This window comes from Platichthys flesus, chromosome 17 (assembly GCF_949316205.1).
Source record: "Platichthys flesus chromosome 17, fPlaFle2.1, whole genome shotgun sequence".
NCBI lineage: Eukaryota > Metazoa > Chordata > Actinopteri > Pleuronectiformes > Pleuronectidae > Platichthys > Platichthys flesus.
In genome coordinates, this window is record NC_084961.1 from 7,124,652 (window position 1) to 7,142,801 (window position 18,150).

At 41.8% G+C, this 18,150-nt stretch overlaps 1 protein-coding gene across 2 annotated transcripts in view; it reads left to right on the forward strand.

Annotated features, from left to right (window-relative positions):
- The window catches only part of trps1 (trichorhinophalangeal syndrome I), a 106,748-nt gene extending 95,701 nt beyond the window's left edge, over positions 1-11,047 (forward strand). For both annotated transcript variants that reach the window (XM_062410052.1, XM_062410053.1), the window contains exons 10-11: positions 251-373; positions 4,264-11,047. In XM_062410052.1, the coding sequence (XP_062266036.1) occupies positions 251-373; positions 4,264-5,886 (1,746 nt within the window). In that variant the 3' untranslated portion in view covers positions 5,887-11,047. The remainder of the gene's footprint in view (positions 1-250; positions 374-4,263) is intronic.
- The last annotated feature ends 7,103 nt before the right edge of the window (positions 11,048-18,150 follow it).

Consider the following 18,150-nt stretch of genomic DNA (forward strand, 5'->3'; position numbering starts at 1 on the left):
TTGGAGGTTCATGTTCTCACCATTTTTTTTTAAACAGCCTTTCATCCAATGTCTGCTCGGACATTTTGGTCTTTTTGTGAGAACTTGTTCTACACTTAAAAATTCATAGCACAGGAGAACAATAGCCCCAATATAACTTTTTGTCTTTGGTCCATTTCTTCTCTGCTGTCGTTCTAACCCTCATTTTCTCCAATCCGACTATTTTTGACCTTCACCCTCTAACGCTGCCGGTGTTCTTCTTCGTCCACAGCGGCGCAGAGGCAGCGGGGTCTTCTGTGCCAACTGCCTGACCACCAAGACATCGTTGTGGAGGAAGAACGCTAACGGAGGCTACGTCTGCAACGCTTGTGGTTTATACCAAAAACTGCATTCGGTAAGTCACAAACAGGCATGTCAACAGATGCTGCGTCTGCACCCGTGCACCCGCTGTCTGGTACACCACTGATTACACTGAACAAACTGTAGTCCTATGGAGCCAATGGATAAATAACTGGCCTGTTATTTCACTTTTCTTTCACACAAATGAGAGGAATGAGGTTTAATTTCAACTTGTCAGTTACTTACAAGTAAGCTTGCTCGTCTGTGTGTCAGTTAATTCAGTCTACACACAGAATACCCTCTCATGAAGTTTATTGAATTAGGAATATTGCGTTTCAGAGTATTTTATAGACCCTGCGCTGGGTCTGCAGGGTGGGTTTTGACCACTAATTATAATTCCTATTGTCTAGCCGATTAGCATACGATGCAAATGATATGACGCATATTGCAGTAAAAAAAAATTATGAATATATTCTGTGAAATGTGTGTGTGTGTGTGTTATATATATATGGATTGGTGGGTTCCGGGAGTTACAGTCCATTTCAGCAGTCACAGAGAGGCTTTTCCATAGAGTGAGAAATATGATGGAATAAATCTACTTTACCATCTAAGCCTGGGGAAAGCCTATGGAAATCCAAATTTAATTAGACTGCATGAATTACAGATGAGATAAAGACCCAGCCAGGAATTCAGTTTACAACAGAATATTGAACTTTCCTACCTTGGATAGGTTTTAAGGGGTTTGAGCTAATTTACTCTTCAAATGTAACTATTTAACTTAAGCTTAAGAATGAAAGGAGCTTCAGAGCCTCAATGTATATGATTATATAAATATTATATATATAGAGATTCATGTTCATATATTGGCTTTTAGGATTGGCTTGAAAAACCTAAAAGTGAACAAAAATCTTTCCGTCTAATAAATCAGTGTTAATAAATGTAGAAGTGCAGAGTTGGCAGAATGTATCACAGCCCCGGACGCTGCGCCGCAATATTGAATGGAGCTTTAAAGACCTTTTAGAGGATGACAAGCTATATCGCAGTGTCACTCTTTCCTGCCCCTGTAGACGTCCTCGAGTTCAACCCGTCCGTCGTCTCATCTGCTGACTCAAATCACGTCCCGGCTCCCTCCACTCTTGGCAATCATCACGACAACCATATTTTATATCCCATAATAAAAGTTTTATATGCTCTACACACATTATTAGAGAGGATAGCAAGCTAGTAAAACACTTGGGAGCGATGTGAGGGAGAAGGTGAGAGTTATGAATAAGGAGAGAGAAAAAGGTGGACCCAAAAGGGAGGTGGGAGGAAGCCAAATAGAGAGGGAGGAAGAGGAGGAGGGAAAAGAAGAGAGAAGAAAATTCAGGGAAAGGGTTGCGGACAGAGATGATGAAGGTGGAGGGCCGTGTGTGAGGAGTAAGAGATGGATTGAGATATTAGGAGATGATGAGAGGGGTCAACCTAGAAGAGAAGGAGAGAGGGAGAGAGAGTTGTGTGATCAGCCAGTAATGCAGCTCAGGTATTTTATCAGACCCTACAACCATAAAGATGTACGACATTACAGCTACCATGTGTGTGTGAGTCTGTGTGTGTGTCCTACAGGGTTGCAATCACACACACACACACACATCTTGCTATTTGCAGTCTGTACATGTACAGTTAATAAGGCCAACTGCTGCCATTGCAAAACATAATGTGTAAATTATATGAACAAATAAATTGAGCCTATTTAAAAAATGTGGATAAAGATTGTTGATCCACTTCCAAGTCTTGTTGGAAAGTGAATGGATACGTCCACTTTTATTTCTGGGTAAAATGACTTTCAAGCACCTGAAGCGGAGAAGTTTGGACGTGGACCTAAGATTCTGTACAGAGATTGTTTTGGTTTTAAGTCACTGTTTTAAACCCTGTCAGTATGGATGTTACCTTAGAATCTATTTGTTTTAAGGAATTAGACTCATCTGCTTTTCTTTTCGCCCTCGACTGACTCTCCCTCTTCTCTCATTCACTTCACATCTGTCTCTCTTCTCTCCTGCTGACTCTCTTTGGTTTTATTTGTATTCTTATCCTTCCTCTATAGGTAGAACCACTAACACCCAAGACCCATAAAGGACAAGTCACATTTCTTTGATTTGACTGACATACGTGTTTTTTCTCACGTTGCCTGTCGTAGTCGTCTCAGTGATTGACTTGTTTACAGTGAATGATGAAGCCGCTGGTCCTGAATATATGTGCATTAATATATCATCAACACAGATTTTCTTTTATTGGCACATGAACATGTCACAGTCATGGTTGTTGATTCGTTGTCAGAACTGAGGTAGCGATCACAGTTTCACATGTTCTGCACAACATCTCTGGTATTTTCTCTGGGATCTTCTCTCCTGAAACTGCTGCTCTACAAAGACAGATAAACTACAGACACTTTCATGTTTTCATACTTTATCAGACACGTATCTCCGTCACAAATATTCCTGTCCACCCAGGTACACAATTACCATAAATGTATAAAATCGTATAAATCGTTCCTGTTCATAGTCCCATTCAAAGCATATATTTAAAAAAAATATGCCATCTTTATTGCATTTTCTTTTATTTTTCTTCACCATGTTTCTTTTAGCCTTTCATCCACTTCAATTCCTCCATGTTTATCTTTCACTATTTCCTCTTGCTCCACCCTCTCAATCTATCTTTTCGAGATTGGTTTGGATCTACATCACTCCCACACATACAGGCGCAGCAGATCATTTCTAGACATACATTAACAATTTATACCTGCGTGACAGTTTACATTTAAATAAGCTGAAAGTGTTTTTTTGAAGCTTTTGAAAAGCTTTTTTTCTTTATATCGCTTAACAACTTTTTGAAACTAACACTTTAGTAGCACTTAAATGGCACTTACTTATAGCACTTTGTAGTTTTGCTTTATTTGAAGAAATTGTATTTTCTTGATTCTTGTCGTCCTTGGTCTGTACCCTCGGGTTTGAATGCACTTATTGTAAGTCGCTTTGGATAAAAGCGTCAACTAAATGAAATGTAATGTAATAATGTAATTTGACCTTGTTTTCAATTAATACTGCGTGGAGGTCACTGTTTCTAATGTGAATGTAGACGGGAGGACTTTTAAATAATGAAAATGTTAGCAAGTCATTACTTCAGAGTCGAAGCGTATGTACGCTTTAAAAGACGCTTTAAGCTGCTGTGTTTATTTGACTTCAAGGAAGGAAAATCTGTCTCTAATTTGTCTTAAACAGTGGAGATTCTATTTGTGGCACAAATTTAGGACTAAACGATAGAAAGAAAGTTTCATCTTGCCCAAATCTATACAAGAACTTCATCAATCCTACAGTGGGGAATAGATTAAGTGAGGAGTGTTTCAGAAATAGTTTTGCAGAGGCTACGGAACAGTTTTTAATGTTGTTTCTTAGGCTCTTAAAACCTGTTTATTTTCTTTATTTTTTTATAGATTTTAGAAGTTTGCGCTTAACAAAAATATAAAACAGGAAGTTTTCCGTGTACTTTCTGAGTGAGAGAGATTATGTGATGATGTCGGACACAGAAAGACATATGTTCGTGTTTATGAGCTTCTGATAACAAAGTAAAAGTTTAGTCTTCAGGGCAAACTCCATTTACATCAGATGTAAGTGCTCCCCCTTGTGGTTTGGGCAAAAATCACAGTGTACAGGAGTGCTGCACACACATTTTGATCTACAATTACAAGTTTTAGATTATTGACTGTGTGTCATGTGGAAGACGATATGACAAATATTAACTGTGTTCTTTTGAAATGCACTTACCTTAATGTCAGCGTCGTTACATAATAATGAGGTACAAGTATAAGTCACTTTAATAAATGGATGTGTGAAGTTCGAAAAAAAGAAAGTGATCACCACATTTAAAATCACATGTTTGCTAACCTTTCTTTTTTCATGTTTCTTCCAGACACCCAGACCTCTAAACATAATCAAGCAGAACAACGGTGAACAAATTATCCGACGGCGAACCCGCAAACGCCTCAACCCCGACCCGCTGTCGTCTGAAAACCCCACCCCCAAGCAGCAGCGAATCACCAGCGAGGAGCGCATGAATGGGGAGGAGTCTGACCGGAGCTGCACGTCTATGAAAAACCAGCAGCCCTCCCCTCGCTCGCGCTCGCCCCGCTCTACTCAAGCCTTCTTAGCCAATCAAACGCTGGAGATCCACAGACGCATGCCTCCCCTCCTCGTCCCTTCGCACCCCCCCTCCTCGCTGGTAGTCGAGGGCAATGGCGGCATGGCAGAGGGTGTAATATCATCAAAGCTAGAGGGAGTTAAAGGGGGAGGGGGGTCAGAACGAGGCAGTCCCATTGAAAAATACATGCGTCCGTCCAAACCGTCTAGTTATTCGCCTCCTGGGTCACCGATTGAAAAGTATCAGTATCCCCTTTTCTCTCTACCCCTGCCGTTAACCCTCTCACCTGATCTCACCCCTGAGTCCGATTGGCTCAGATTCTGGACCAAGTACAAGATGGCGGCCACCTCTGGGGTTCCTGGTAGCCTCAGTAATCTAAGCAGCCCTGGTAGCCTCGGCAATAACGCACATTACCTTAGTGCAATGGTTTCGCCTGTACAGCATCATCAGCAAAGCTACACGGTGCCTTACTGCGCCTCTCCCTACTCCCCTCTTCCACCCCCTCCAGCTCCCCCTCACTATCCCCCTCCTCCTCTTCATCCTCAAACCTCGTCCTCCTCATCATCGTCATCATTAGAAAACGACGCTCCGTTGGATCTCGCAATAAGACAAAGGGATACGAGTGCTGCAAATGCCCATGTGTCAACAAATGGGGCAGAGAGGAGAAAGCTGGAGTCGCCACGAGCTGAGAGGTTGCGAGAGAACTGGAAAGCAGAGAAAAAGGAGGAGGAGAGTACTGATGAAGGCAGCAACAGGAAGGAGGTGTCGGGAAAGGAAGAGCAGGATCGTTTGACAAAAGTTGTATCGTCGAATCGCACGATGGTGGAAGTAGCCACGCAGGATGACCTGACCAATCGCTGCATCCACTGTGGGATCTACTTTTTAGATGAGGTCATGTATGCCCTGCACATGAGCTGCCACGGCGACCAGGGACCGTACCAATGCAGCTTTTGCCTCCACACGTGTGCGGATCGCTACGATTTCACCACACACATACAGAGGGGCTTACACAGGTACACGGACAAGACGCCGCAACAGAAGGGCCAGCCGCAGGAGGGCGAAACTCCGAGCATCGTGGAGACGTCCCAGCAGGAGACAGGAGTTGTGACTCCAGAGGAAAGGATGGATGAAGGCGATCAAGATGCGGTCACGTGTGGAAGTGATGATGTCACAGCAGAGGGTCCTGATGACCGAGCAGAAGGAATTACAGGCAGTGTTGTCAATGATAATGAAACGGAAGCGGAAATGGAGGTAGGAGCAGAGAGTCACGACGAAACAAACCAGGATTTAGGAGGCGAAACGGCGTCGGACGGCAGCGCTGACGTCACAAAGACTATCGAGGTCACGTCTGTCGCGGAGTCTAAAGACGAGGAGGAGATCGTGGAGAGTAACTAACCCTGACACCTCTTACCCCCACAAACCTTTACGAACATGTTTCATCAAATGAATAAGCTGTATGCCATCACGTTCCTGGAGGCTAGCTCATGTCAAAGCGGGCCTATCCCGGGCACTAAACGGAACACATCCTTATGCTGGAAGCAGTCGGCTGTCAAATGGTCAAAAAAATCATCGTAGGATCCCGCCGCACGGCTGCAGGGACAATATGGAGGAAGAGTCTGTCGAGCAAAGGATCCCTCGACGGCTCTTTAGCAACTTACTCAACAACGGAGTCCGGGCATGCAGTTGAAATCACCATTAATTAACAGCCACTTGTGTGCTTTCCAAATGAGAGGATTGGAAGCTCGACTGAAAGCGAGACTGGTTTCATTTAGGATGAGTTCATGGAGCTCAGCACCTGCACAGCCAACACACAGCAGAGCAAAAAATACAAAAAAATTATGCTACAAGCAAAACACTTGAGCTGAGCTGAACTGAGCTGATCTCCTATGCACCAAACTGAACCCCGAGCTGGGCCGCGACTGCTCCCATGCATCACTCAGACTGTTATATCCTGGTACGACCAGATCTGATCTGGTCCCTGCGCCCGGAGCATGTTTTTAACTCATTTCCCGCTGTGCAAATGAACTCAAAACCAAAACTTATTTTAAAGACTTGAAGTTCAGAACAAATCCAGTTTGTTCTGGGCGGCCGTTGGATTGGTGCAACGGGTTCTTTCACACTTTGCTGAAACTGACAGTGTTCGCTCAGATCAATGCAAATTCACCACGGCTGCAAAGTGGCGCAAAAATGTCGGAGTGGTTGGATTTGATTTGACCATGACTTTTTGAACTGCTTACTTAAAACCAGTTTGAACTGGTTGAACCGGTGCAAAGCCGGACCGAAGTGTTCTCTTCATCCATTCGGATTGAACCAAGTGACAATGTTTTCTACCTTCCTCCGTGCCATGATACTAGCTACGTGCCTGGCTGCCTGCCTAATAGAACAACCATCTATTAACCTGCTTAACATTTATATTAATAATAATAAAGGTAATAATAATAATGATGATAATGTTATAGTTGAAAACATGCAATTTGCTACTCTTTCCTATATAATATGTTATTTTGTAAAGGAAAATAATGCTTTTTTGCAGGAATTGGTACTATAAGAATTAGTTTATTTGCAATTTCCTTTTGTTTTCTCGTTTTTTGAGCTATTTGTCGTTCTTAAGGAGACTTGTTACAGCCGTCTAACAGAAATGGTACAGAGAAAACGAGGGGGTTGTGTGTCCGTGTGCATTTGTGTTATTGCGACGTTTATGTGTGCCAGGATCAGAGGATGTGTCCGTCCCCCAACAATGATGTTCAACATAATGAAGGCTTGCGCTTGTTTTTTGTTTTCAGTCCTCAGGGGTCACACGTGTTGCACACCAACCCGCCTGTTTCATAGCATGGGACACGTCCATTTTACATGTTGAATGGTGTAATGGATTTAGCATGTTCTCTTATACATGTTCTTATCATGTTCTTTATGTGCCAATAGATCAACATGGTCTCAGTATGTAACATTTATTTTTCTGTATGTCTTTTACATGTTGTTAGGATTCATGCTTTTGTAGAGAGACTTAGGAACTTAGGGAGAAAAACCCTAACTTTTATCAAAAGGATCAATTCTTTGGGTTAAGTGTATAAATCTTTGCTCTGTGCTGAGTCTACGGAGCCTCTCATCTACAGTGTTTAAATCAGCTGATATATTGCTGAGGAGTTTGTTAGTTTACCTCTATGTAGCATGTTAGCGTCTTATTAAATCTGCAAAATAAGTCGCCTTAACTCGGAATGGGAATTGTTACTCGTTAGACCTAAACAATACTAAAGAAAACACAGGATTGTTTTACGTCTTATTATAATTCAGTGAAGTAAAATGGAACATGTTGCTGTCAACTCAAGCCCCCCCCCCCCCCGCATGCGGTCATTGGCTACTCGTGACCCACTTCACATCCATCTTTTAAAATGCATTTTAAAATGTACCTGCTCTTCTTCAGAGCCAAGTCTCTCTAAACCAAACTTTGCATTTTTCATCGTTTACGTTTGTCATTGAGTTGTCAAACGACCCCCCCACCTGCTGTCCTTTAAAAAAAAAGCAACACGGTGGCCATCTTGTTTATTTAAAAAAAAAAAAAAAAAACACTTCTCAAGCCTTGCTGCCTTAGTTGCTAGAAAACAAACACACACAAAAAATCACCAAGGGACTCCTTTGAAGGAAACAATAATAGGCTGATTGAAAGACAAGATGGAGGAAGCTGAAGAAAGAGAGATATTTTTCTATGCTTTTTCCAAAAAGACATGAATGACAAATATTCCGCCTAGTGCCTGGTAACTTGTTTTTGTTTTTCTAATGGCTGCGTCTGTCTGTGTCAGAAAGTTTTTGTGAGTCATGAGCCACGTCAGGCAGAAGCTGGACAAACATTTTGCTTCCGACTGATCAGATCCTTTCCATATGTGCATTTTCAGCCTAAAACCCATTTGGTTGTTATGCTAACTGTTGCTTTCATTTTCACATGTATGTACACTACTTGGGAGAAAGTAGAAATATTTGCCTCAGTTACTTGTGTATGAAAACCTGAATACCAGGATGTTCTCTAGTGTGTTTTGGTTTATTTGGCGATAGAAGATGAATTACAGCTTGAAACCATGTCGCCAGTTCACGCTAAAGATACAGCTCATTCTAACATGGTATTATGCTGAGGTGGAGTTTGTTATTAATTCAATTCTATACGATTTTAAGGGGTTAACTCAGGACGTTTTAATGTGTCAGCAAAAGATCCAATTTCATTCTTTTTTTTTCAAAGCAGCAGTGATATGATGTTTCTCTCTTGCAGAAATTTCTAAAATGTAACAAAGTAGAAAATCTGATAAATTCCCCCGTCTGCCCTGTCGAGTACTTACACCCTGCAGCAACCTTTTTACATTTGATTTTCCAGTCTTTTAAACAATTCATATTGATGTATAGAAACAAAGCATTTCTAAATACCTTAAAGGGGCTGTATGTTAGAATTGGCCAGCTATTCAGTTCATACCCCAAACAACTAAGGGGTAGCATATTCTTTTATTTCACATTATCTTAGCGTGTGTCCAACCCCGCCTCTTCCCCTGAGCAATGGACAGCCTGGCCATAAGGCAAACAAAGACAAATCCTGATGAGCTGATTGACTGTCAAGAAAAAAATCCATAATGTTTTAACCAGCCTTGTCAGTCTCCTCTGGCCTGTTCTGTGTAGCTGTCATTCAGGGGGCTCATAAAGGATCTCCAGGAGAGGCATTAGTCTACAATGTAGAGTTTTGAACGGGATTGATTGGAACTGCAGACAAGAGAGCGGCTGCAGCGTTGAGGCGAGAAGGAGGAACACGACTGGAAACTGCAGGTTCACACAGAACCTGCAGTTTCCACTTCTTCATCCTCTGTTGGACCAAGGGCAGATGCCACAGTGACTCACTGTTACCTCCTGAGGTACAACACAAAACGTAAAGATATTTTTAAACTGAAAATCGTACATATTGATCACTCGATCAAAACGTTATGTCTTGAGATGGATGGATGGGTGCCTTTGAAGAAAATAAACCGAGAGCATGTGGATTGAAAGGCGGAGAATGGGATCAAAATAAACTTTCAGAGGTTTAGTTGATGCGTCCATTCATCCCACCTCTCGTCAGTTTGTTTTTCGCTTCAACTACGTTAACATCGCTCCTCTCTTTCCTCATCTATTATCTTTAATTCGACGCATACTTCTTTTCCTGTCTGTTTCTGTCTCGTCTGTTCTCTCCTCTGCCGCTCACCTCATATGCTCCTGCACCTTTCTGCCTCCCTGCTTTCAATGAAAGTAATTGAGGTGTTCTCAGCAGGTGGACGGGGTTGAGATGGAGTATGTTGACTCTGTTATTCAGATTTGTGCTCAAAATGATTGATTCTGACTCTTGCCCCCAAATCTGCTCATGTTGACTTGGTTAAATTTCTCTCCTACTTCAATTGTTTTTTGTTTGATTGTGGGAAGAAATGAATCTAATTTGAGCTCATGAACTTTCTGATATCTTGTGCTTTTGGTAACAATTTCCAAGATTTTCACTGGATTTCTGAACAAAACGGTAGAAAGAGGATTTGCATGGGTGGGAAAACGGTCTGGTTCTGCCTTTTCTAAAAAATTTTTTTTCCTCGAGTCTGGTTTTACATCTCGTGCCTCAGTGGGCCGGAGACGAATCCCGTTGCCAAAATGTTTGGATGGTTTAACTTTTGAAAGAAGATCCCCTCTCTGTTCTGAGTTGAGAGCGGGACGGACACAGCCTTGATGATGAAAGCCTTTGTTCGTGCACACTCTTTCTTATTGTAAGTGGCCTGCAGAACTCCTTCCTTATCCAAATATCTTCTTTAGCGTCTTCGCCAGCCGAACGTCGCCTACAGAGTCGTGTGAGGAAAGTGTACAGCTGCGTTTTCAGTCCTAAAGAAGACCTTTAATTAAGAAAAGAGGCTCTGCAGGTCACATGACAGGACATGACTTTTTACTTCATTATTGAATTGTATGTGTTTTGGTTTGATGGCATTTCACATCAGCGTTTACATTGGGGGGAGGGGCCTTAACAAGTGTTTTCATTTTAATCTCTCTGAATGTGTTATAGAGTTGATGCTGTTGCTTGCACTCAGTTTATTATGTTCTTATTGCCAAGGAAGGGATAACACACACACACATACACACACACACTCTCGCACACACATACACACACATACAGTGGTACGGATTCAGTGTACATTTTGGGATGTACTGTATTAATCATGGGAGACAAGGGAGCGAAAGGCCAGTTTGTAATTGGTCAGACAAACATACGCATGCACACACACACACACACACAATGACTATGTACATTTAACCAATATATTTTAGTAGAATTTTTATTTCTCTATTCAGTCGAATGGCTTTTATAGAAAGTATGGGATTTTTTTCTTTTCTTTTCCTCCGTGTTGTATTTTATTCTGCTACTTCTCTGTATGTTATTGTTTTTAGGTTTTATCTCATGCAAAAAATGATATTTCAACAACATATTTTGACAGCCAAGAAAAGTTTGTTACACAGCTAAACTTGAAGAAATAATGATGACGATGATAATAATTAATAAAAGTAATAACAAACATACTGGAAATGGACAATGGGTGTTTCATTATATCACTGCAGAGCTTTAATCTTCCATGTGTGTTTTGAAGAGAAAAACCTTCATCTCTTCCTTCTGCCGTGTTCTCTGAATGTGTCCTGAAGCGCCACCGGGTTTATATCTTTGTGTCTCTTGTGATCTGCTGCCTGCGTTTACACGCGCACACACACAGACACACACCCACACACAACACACTGTCAAAATCCAGCTAGATCTGAATAAAACAGTAACGCTTACTTTCAACTCCACCCTCCTGAAAAAAAGAAAACTTTTTCTTTGGCTGCAGATCAAATGGGATTGTTCGAGCAACACGTTCAGGGGTATAATGAACAGCATCTTTTATTCTTGTTGAAGTGACAACAGCTAAGTTACTGCACATATCAAAGACATGCGATAGAGGTAACACAACATTACCAAAGGCTCATTTTAGAGCCCTCAATGAAATTATGTGACAGCAGGGCACGATTCAAATGTGTGTGTGCGTGTTGGGAGTGTACAAGTGTGTGAAGATTGGGCACAGGAAGTCGGCGTCAGACCAGCATACTAAACACCCTGGTGTCTACTGGAGAGGTCAACACACAGACACATGCACCAGCACATAATTATGAACCCGTTCCAGGAAAAGGAGGAAAATCCATAAAGGAATTTAACAACACGGAACAATTCACAGGCACGTTTGCGTACTGTGTATTCTCCAAAGGGGAGAATCAGACAGCAGATGTGCTCCTGCACAAACTGAATCTCCCATTTTTCTAGTGCGTGCTTCCTCTTAGGTTGGCAGCGTCAGGATCCGACTGTTTAGATCAACTCGCAAACATCATTTCAGTTCATCGTACGTCATGTTTATGTGTGAATTATCTACACCGCTGAGAGAGGGATGGACTCTAAGTGTGTGTGTGTGTGTGTGTGTTTGTGTGCTGGTGCTTTTCATAGACCATATAAAGATGGACGATATGACTGTTGCCAAAAAGTGAGGCTAAAGCATCTTCATCTCCTGCTCCAGTACAGGCCTAGGTCAGCACCCCTCTATCTCCTCCCTGTTAATAGATGGGACATGGACCAAGCTAAAATAAACAGAGTACGATTTGAATAGTTTCTGTCTAGCTCCAAATAAGCAAGATGGCAGCTTTTATATCCAAAAGGCTTCATTATGAGGTGAGTGGGAGGAAGTAGTGACTCATCGTTTCACATTTGTACGTACAGTCTATGATGCTCGTGCATGACGCAGCGTTTTCAGGTTTTTATTTGAGTTGATTGACGTCCAAATTTCATAACCTGACTGGGAGAAAGGTCACAGATAGATGGATGGATGCAAGTTTAGAGAGATTAAACCAAAATGAACTGCTCTAATATACAGGATCTCTGCCTCCAACTCCAGTTTCTGCTTAAAGCTAAAGTAACAGCTCGACATCGCCTCAGTATCAGAATGTCCTCTCTCTCTCTCTCTCTCTCTCTCTCTCTCTCTCTCTCTCTCTCTCTCTCTCTCGCTCTCTCGCTCTCGCTCTCTCCTCTGACATTTTGACCTTTTTTGTGGAAAACAAGATTTTCATTTTAGGAATCGACTGCAACAGGATGTTTTTCTGTATTTGACGAAGCTGCTAACATTGTATTTGGTTCGAATAAAAATAAGAAGATGTCTCTTGATTTCTCACTTTTATTCGTCTCCTCTTTTCAGGCGCCGTCCTCGAGGCTCCGGGCTGAGAAGATACAAAGGTGCCCTCAGTCTTCTTCTATATCGCAGACACACTTGAGAAGAGCACACAAATGGTTGTGTGCACATATAGCGTCTGCAAGTACACAGACTGCAGAAGTGGATTTATATATTTTCACTCTTTCAAACGCACACACAGTCTCACACACACACACACATTATGTCAAAAACACACAGCTCATCCTCGCCCCGTCCTTCACATTAGGGCTCTCTCAGTTCTTTTCATAATAATTCCCTTCATAGCATCTCCTCACAGTCACACTGATAATGGGAGGTGTGTGTGTGTGTGTGTGTGTGTGTGTGTGTGTGTGTGTGTGTGTGTGTGTGTGTGTGTGTGTGTGTGTGTGTGTGTGTGTGTGTGTGTGTGTGTGTGTGTGTGTGTGTGTGTGTGTGTGTGTGTGTGTGTGTGTGTGTGTGTGTGTGTGTGTGTGTGTGTGTGTGTGTGTGCTCAAAAGACTTGTTCTCTTTCTGTGAAAAACTCAGATAAGCTTTTGCTCGGTTTCTTCACCCGCACACACTCAACTTTACACATTTGAATTCACGCTGTAACTCACTAGAGGACATGAGGGCGTGTACTTCGCACAGCTGTCAGTCAAATATTGTGTCTTCTTGTTCATCTCACTATTGTTGTTTGTCGTCCTGATGCTTGTTGCTCTGACTGATGGTATTTTTAGGCTCCACAGTTCCTAATCAGGATTCTGCATTTTTATATCCAACTTGTATTTCTTGATATGTATTTTCTTGTGTTGTGTGTTTTCATGGGTTGTGTGTCTGTGTGTGTGATGTGTGATTCGACAGCTTGTAGCGGAAGTCATTCGTCATGTCCTGACCTCGTATCCGACCCTGACAGTGTCCTGCTCCGTCCTTCGTATGAGGAAGGAAAATGTTTTGACATTTTCACGAGTTCACGTCTTTGATTGTTTATTCATAAATGTTCTCCGTGAAGCTGTGAAACCTGGTGCACATGATGACTTCCCTGTTAAAGTCAACCCATTACCCATGATGCTCGGTGCACTCGGAGCCCTGCTGCACACTCACTCAGCACCGGCGCTCGTGTTCCTCTCTGCTTTATTGTCTCCCACAGTCTCCGTCGCCCGGTCGTCTCCACAACAACTGGAACCTGATCAAATTCAGGAAACCGATGTGTCTCACCGCTGGATTCTGGCGTCCTCGGATATTGGAAAGAATTGTTCAGAACGCCGCTGTAAATGCAGGTCAACACGGGACACATCATCCATTTCCTGTCCCCTTTGTGTAGCTAGTTGGACGCAGCGTCAGAAAAACAAGCTAAACTTTGAAGTAGAAACTCGGTGAAGTCAACACATGAGGATGAAAAATAGAGGAAATAGAAAAACCGACATTTTAAGCAAATAAAATGTCGCGTCGACATAATTATACAACTTTGAACGTGCGCGGAGGCAGCAGTTAATCAGAGCAGTGGAATAAGTGAAAGAAGCATCAAGGTGCCCTGAAACATTTTATATATCATTAATAAAGAAAGTAGCACTTCAGGACTACAGTGCAGCGGGATGGAGAGAAGAAGAGAGAGGGGATTTTTTTCTCTGGCAATTAGATGTAAAGTGAGTAAGCACTTTTATACTGCCTGAAGTCGTTTATTAAGTTACTGTAAAATACAATCTTTTTAATTTATGTTCATGAACGAGGACGTCTCTGTCCACGCTCCAGTCTGAGAGCCTCCTGAGAGCCCCCCCCCCCCCCGCTCTTTGGTAATGTCTGCGACTGAAGTCTCTCATTTTTATAGATGTGCTTTCTCCGGGTTCTGATCTTAGAATCTCATCATTGTATTATGTTTTATATTATCTCGTCTTAACTCATTTCCCCCCTGCCACACGTTTTTGTTTTATATATATATCTATTGCTTTTTAATTGTTTCTTGTTGTTTGCCTTGAATTTTTTAAATGTTTAAATGGTAAAGCACCTTGTTAATGTGCCGGACAAATAGAGTTATTATTATAATTCCTTCTTTATGAGGAAAATGTGACAATTTAGCCAAATTAGAGTGTTTGCCCTCAATTAAACTAATGACATTTATCCATGTTATAAATGGAGTTACACTGAGAGCTATTAACAGGACAAACAAACCTCTACTGGAGCACGCTCACAGCGCTATGCGAGCCCACAAAACACCGTAATGACCAACTTATTAGACAATTTAATCTCTTATTCATGCTTATCACACTTTCTGCTGAACGGACCGAAAAAAATCAACCAGTTCAAAGATCACAGCCGCGGGCAAATTCACTTTCCTTCACTTCACGATTCCCTAATTTCTCCAATGATGATTCTAATAGTATGTATACATCTTAACTTGAGTCTGGGCCACAGAGATTTCAAAGCAACAACTTCAAATATACCAATGCTCAGTAAGAACAGGAATATGAGGCGAGGAAAAACAAAGTTGCTGGAGGATTTTAAAGATGTGCTTATTGATTACCAAGCAGCCGTTTTCATTCCAGATTCCCTCCTGCATGCTGTGGTGTCAGAAGGATGGTGGGCACATGAGTGAGGGTTTCAAGGGCTCATCCAGCTCCAGGCCACGTTCTGGATGCACCAGTGATGTTGTCCTGCAGCAGAGGTTGTGTAGGTAAGTTTTACTCCAAATCTATTTGGCGCCCTGATGATCACCGGGAAGTTTCCCACGAATGCATCGACAGTCTTCCACCTCCACCGATCACATCAAGATGCTCAATCAACGGTTGCATCTAAAAAAACTGCCACGGAGATTTATCAGCGTGCATGAAGGGAAACATCAGCAAACAGCAGCAGCAGCTTCAAACTGCAGAAAGGTCACATTGGATACGGGCGTTTTGACTTCTGACCCGTCACAATGAAACCTGCATTATGCATATTCAACCTTGCAGCTTGAATATGTTTGTCAACAGGTTGAGACGCCTGAATGAAAAAGTCAAATCATCAAGGGATTCACCGGCAGAAAATAAGAGATGCTCGTCTCTGTTACTGCAAATCTTCTCAGATTCCTCAGACAATGTATTTCATCCCCACTATGTACATTTACTTTGTTACTTAACTTAAGTACATTTTCATGTATCTGTACTTTTCACTGTTACTCCACTACTTATATCAGCACATATTTGTACTTAATACTCCACCAACAAAGCATTGCATTTCATATTCATACTTTTTTAAATATTTTTTAAAGTAATCAATAACGAGAAGGGAAATCGATTTTCGGATCCAATCAGAGTGGACAGGACAAATCAGACCCCGCCTCCTTCAATCAGCGCAAGCAGGACCATTGCTGTTTTTCAAAATAAAAGCTCTAATCTCGATATAGAGCATTATAACTAAACGATCATTGTAATTTACTTTGAAACTAACTTGCTAAATAGAAAGCGATTCTTTGAGTGTTGGTACCACGACTGAGATCAGCACTCTGTGAAAAATAATCACGTTATGGAAATGATGTTTGTGGAGTCAGGAGGCAGATGTGCATGTGAAGGATTCCAGTGTGCGAGAGCAGCTGGGTGATGTCGTGTCAACAAAGAGGAAAGAGGAGAATTTTTAAAGAAGGAGTAAAGAAAACAAGCACAAGCAAAGAAAAAGCAGAATGTGAGAATGAGGAGTTGGCGACTCTTCTCCTCCTCTCTCTTCTCCTCTCCTCCCTCCACTTCATCCATTCATTATTCAGTATACCTTCAGGTCAAACTCTCAGTGTCTTCTTGACATATCCCTCCTCTTCTCCATACTGCACCCCCCTCCCCCCGCACTCCTCTCTCTCTATCTTTCCTTTCTCCGTCTCCCCGACTGTCACCCTTTCATATTCCCCAGAAATTACCTCGGGGATGAGAAACCAAGCTTTGAAATGTCAAATTTATAGAAAAGTACTTCAGTTTTCTTTCTTTACGATTCTAATTACAGGCACATGCACGTAGCTTTTACCATGGGAGAAGTTTTGTGACAGTTCTTCGTCGTTTCATTTTCTTCTCCTCTTCTCATATACATAGAGGACTTCATGGCTGTTTTTCTACTGGAGCTCGAGCACAGGAGGAAATAAGGGCAGCGACAAATTGAAAAGGTCGGCTTGTATTCATGAGACATTCTGCATTTCATTGGTAAATTCATCTTTTTCAGGATTCACAGCTGCCATTCAATATCAAATGCTACAGAGTTTGTAAACTCGGTTTTAAAAAGTGCTATATAAATAAAGTTTTTTTATTAGTAGTATTATTAAGGTTATTATTTTATGTCAGATTGATGATTCAGAATGAGAATGAGATTTTTCATTCAAATGAACAGAGCAGATTTTTTTTTCGTGGAAATTTGTCTCAGGTTTCCGACAAAATAATCATAACAAATAAAAGCTATTCCTCTGAAGTCCCGTGTGGAAACAACAGAAACAACAGGGAACTTATTTCTGAGTCGAGAGGAACGAAAACTTTTTCACGCAGCGACACGTTTCTGAACGTGAGTGGAAACAAATACGTGTTTCCAGGTGTGAAGGGTTCACCTGGTGGAAGCAGTTTGGGACCATCGCTGGGCCACAATCAGATATTACCATAGCAACAGAAGCTAAGTGGAATTGTGGTGCATTGCCTTGAGGTACTTTTTATTATTTATGTCGCCCCACTGGTTTCATTTGCATCACAGAGAAATGCCCAGGAACCAGTGGCAGGATGAAGGTATTTCGTTTTGGTTCTGTGTCCTGCAGACTTGACAGGTGTGGGCAGATATCTTTTAAACAAATGTTCATTTTAACGTTTTACTTTCTTTAGTATTGTGGGATGGGGCATTTTTTTTTTTTTTTTATTTCCCAGGGAATTATCCTCATACTTGTTTGAAAACAATGACAATAACAATAAAAAGCATATTTAGGCGACTGATGTCTGAGTTTGTGCAGTTTCATTGACCTTTAGTTCCCTGTTGGGCCTTGGCACCAAAATCCAAAGTCGTCTTATCTGTTAATGAACGATTTCAGCTTGGCGAAAACCCTAACAACATTTTTGTTAATGTAGCTGGAATCTATGTGAAGGAGATGAAGGTGTAGTAACTTTTTTTTTAAATTCTGTTTATTGAATTTCACAATTTAAACACACAATCCAAGACGAACACCATTCCCACCCGACAACACACATCCCCGACCCCCTGCTGTCACTCAGTGGTTTGCCACACCGACTTCCCTTTGCTGCCACATGCCGTGCAAATACCTGGGTGGAGTTACTTCTGCTCATTATTTTAAACTCAGTCCCAATATTCAGAGAGTGTGATGGAAACCACTGTGTGTGTGTAAAGCTTCACTCGTGTGAGAAAGTCTTTACATTGTGAACCCTTCAGAGACAGAGTGGAGCATTGAGAGAGAACTAGACATGAAGAAGCTCCAATGATTAGATTGTGA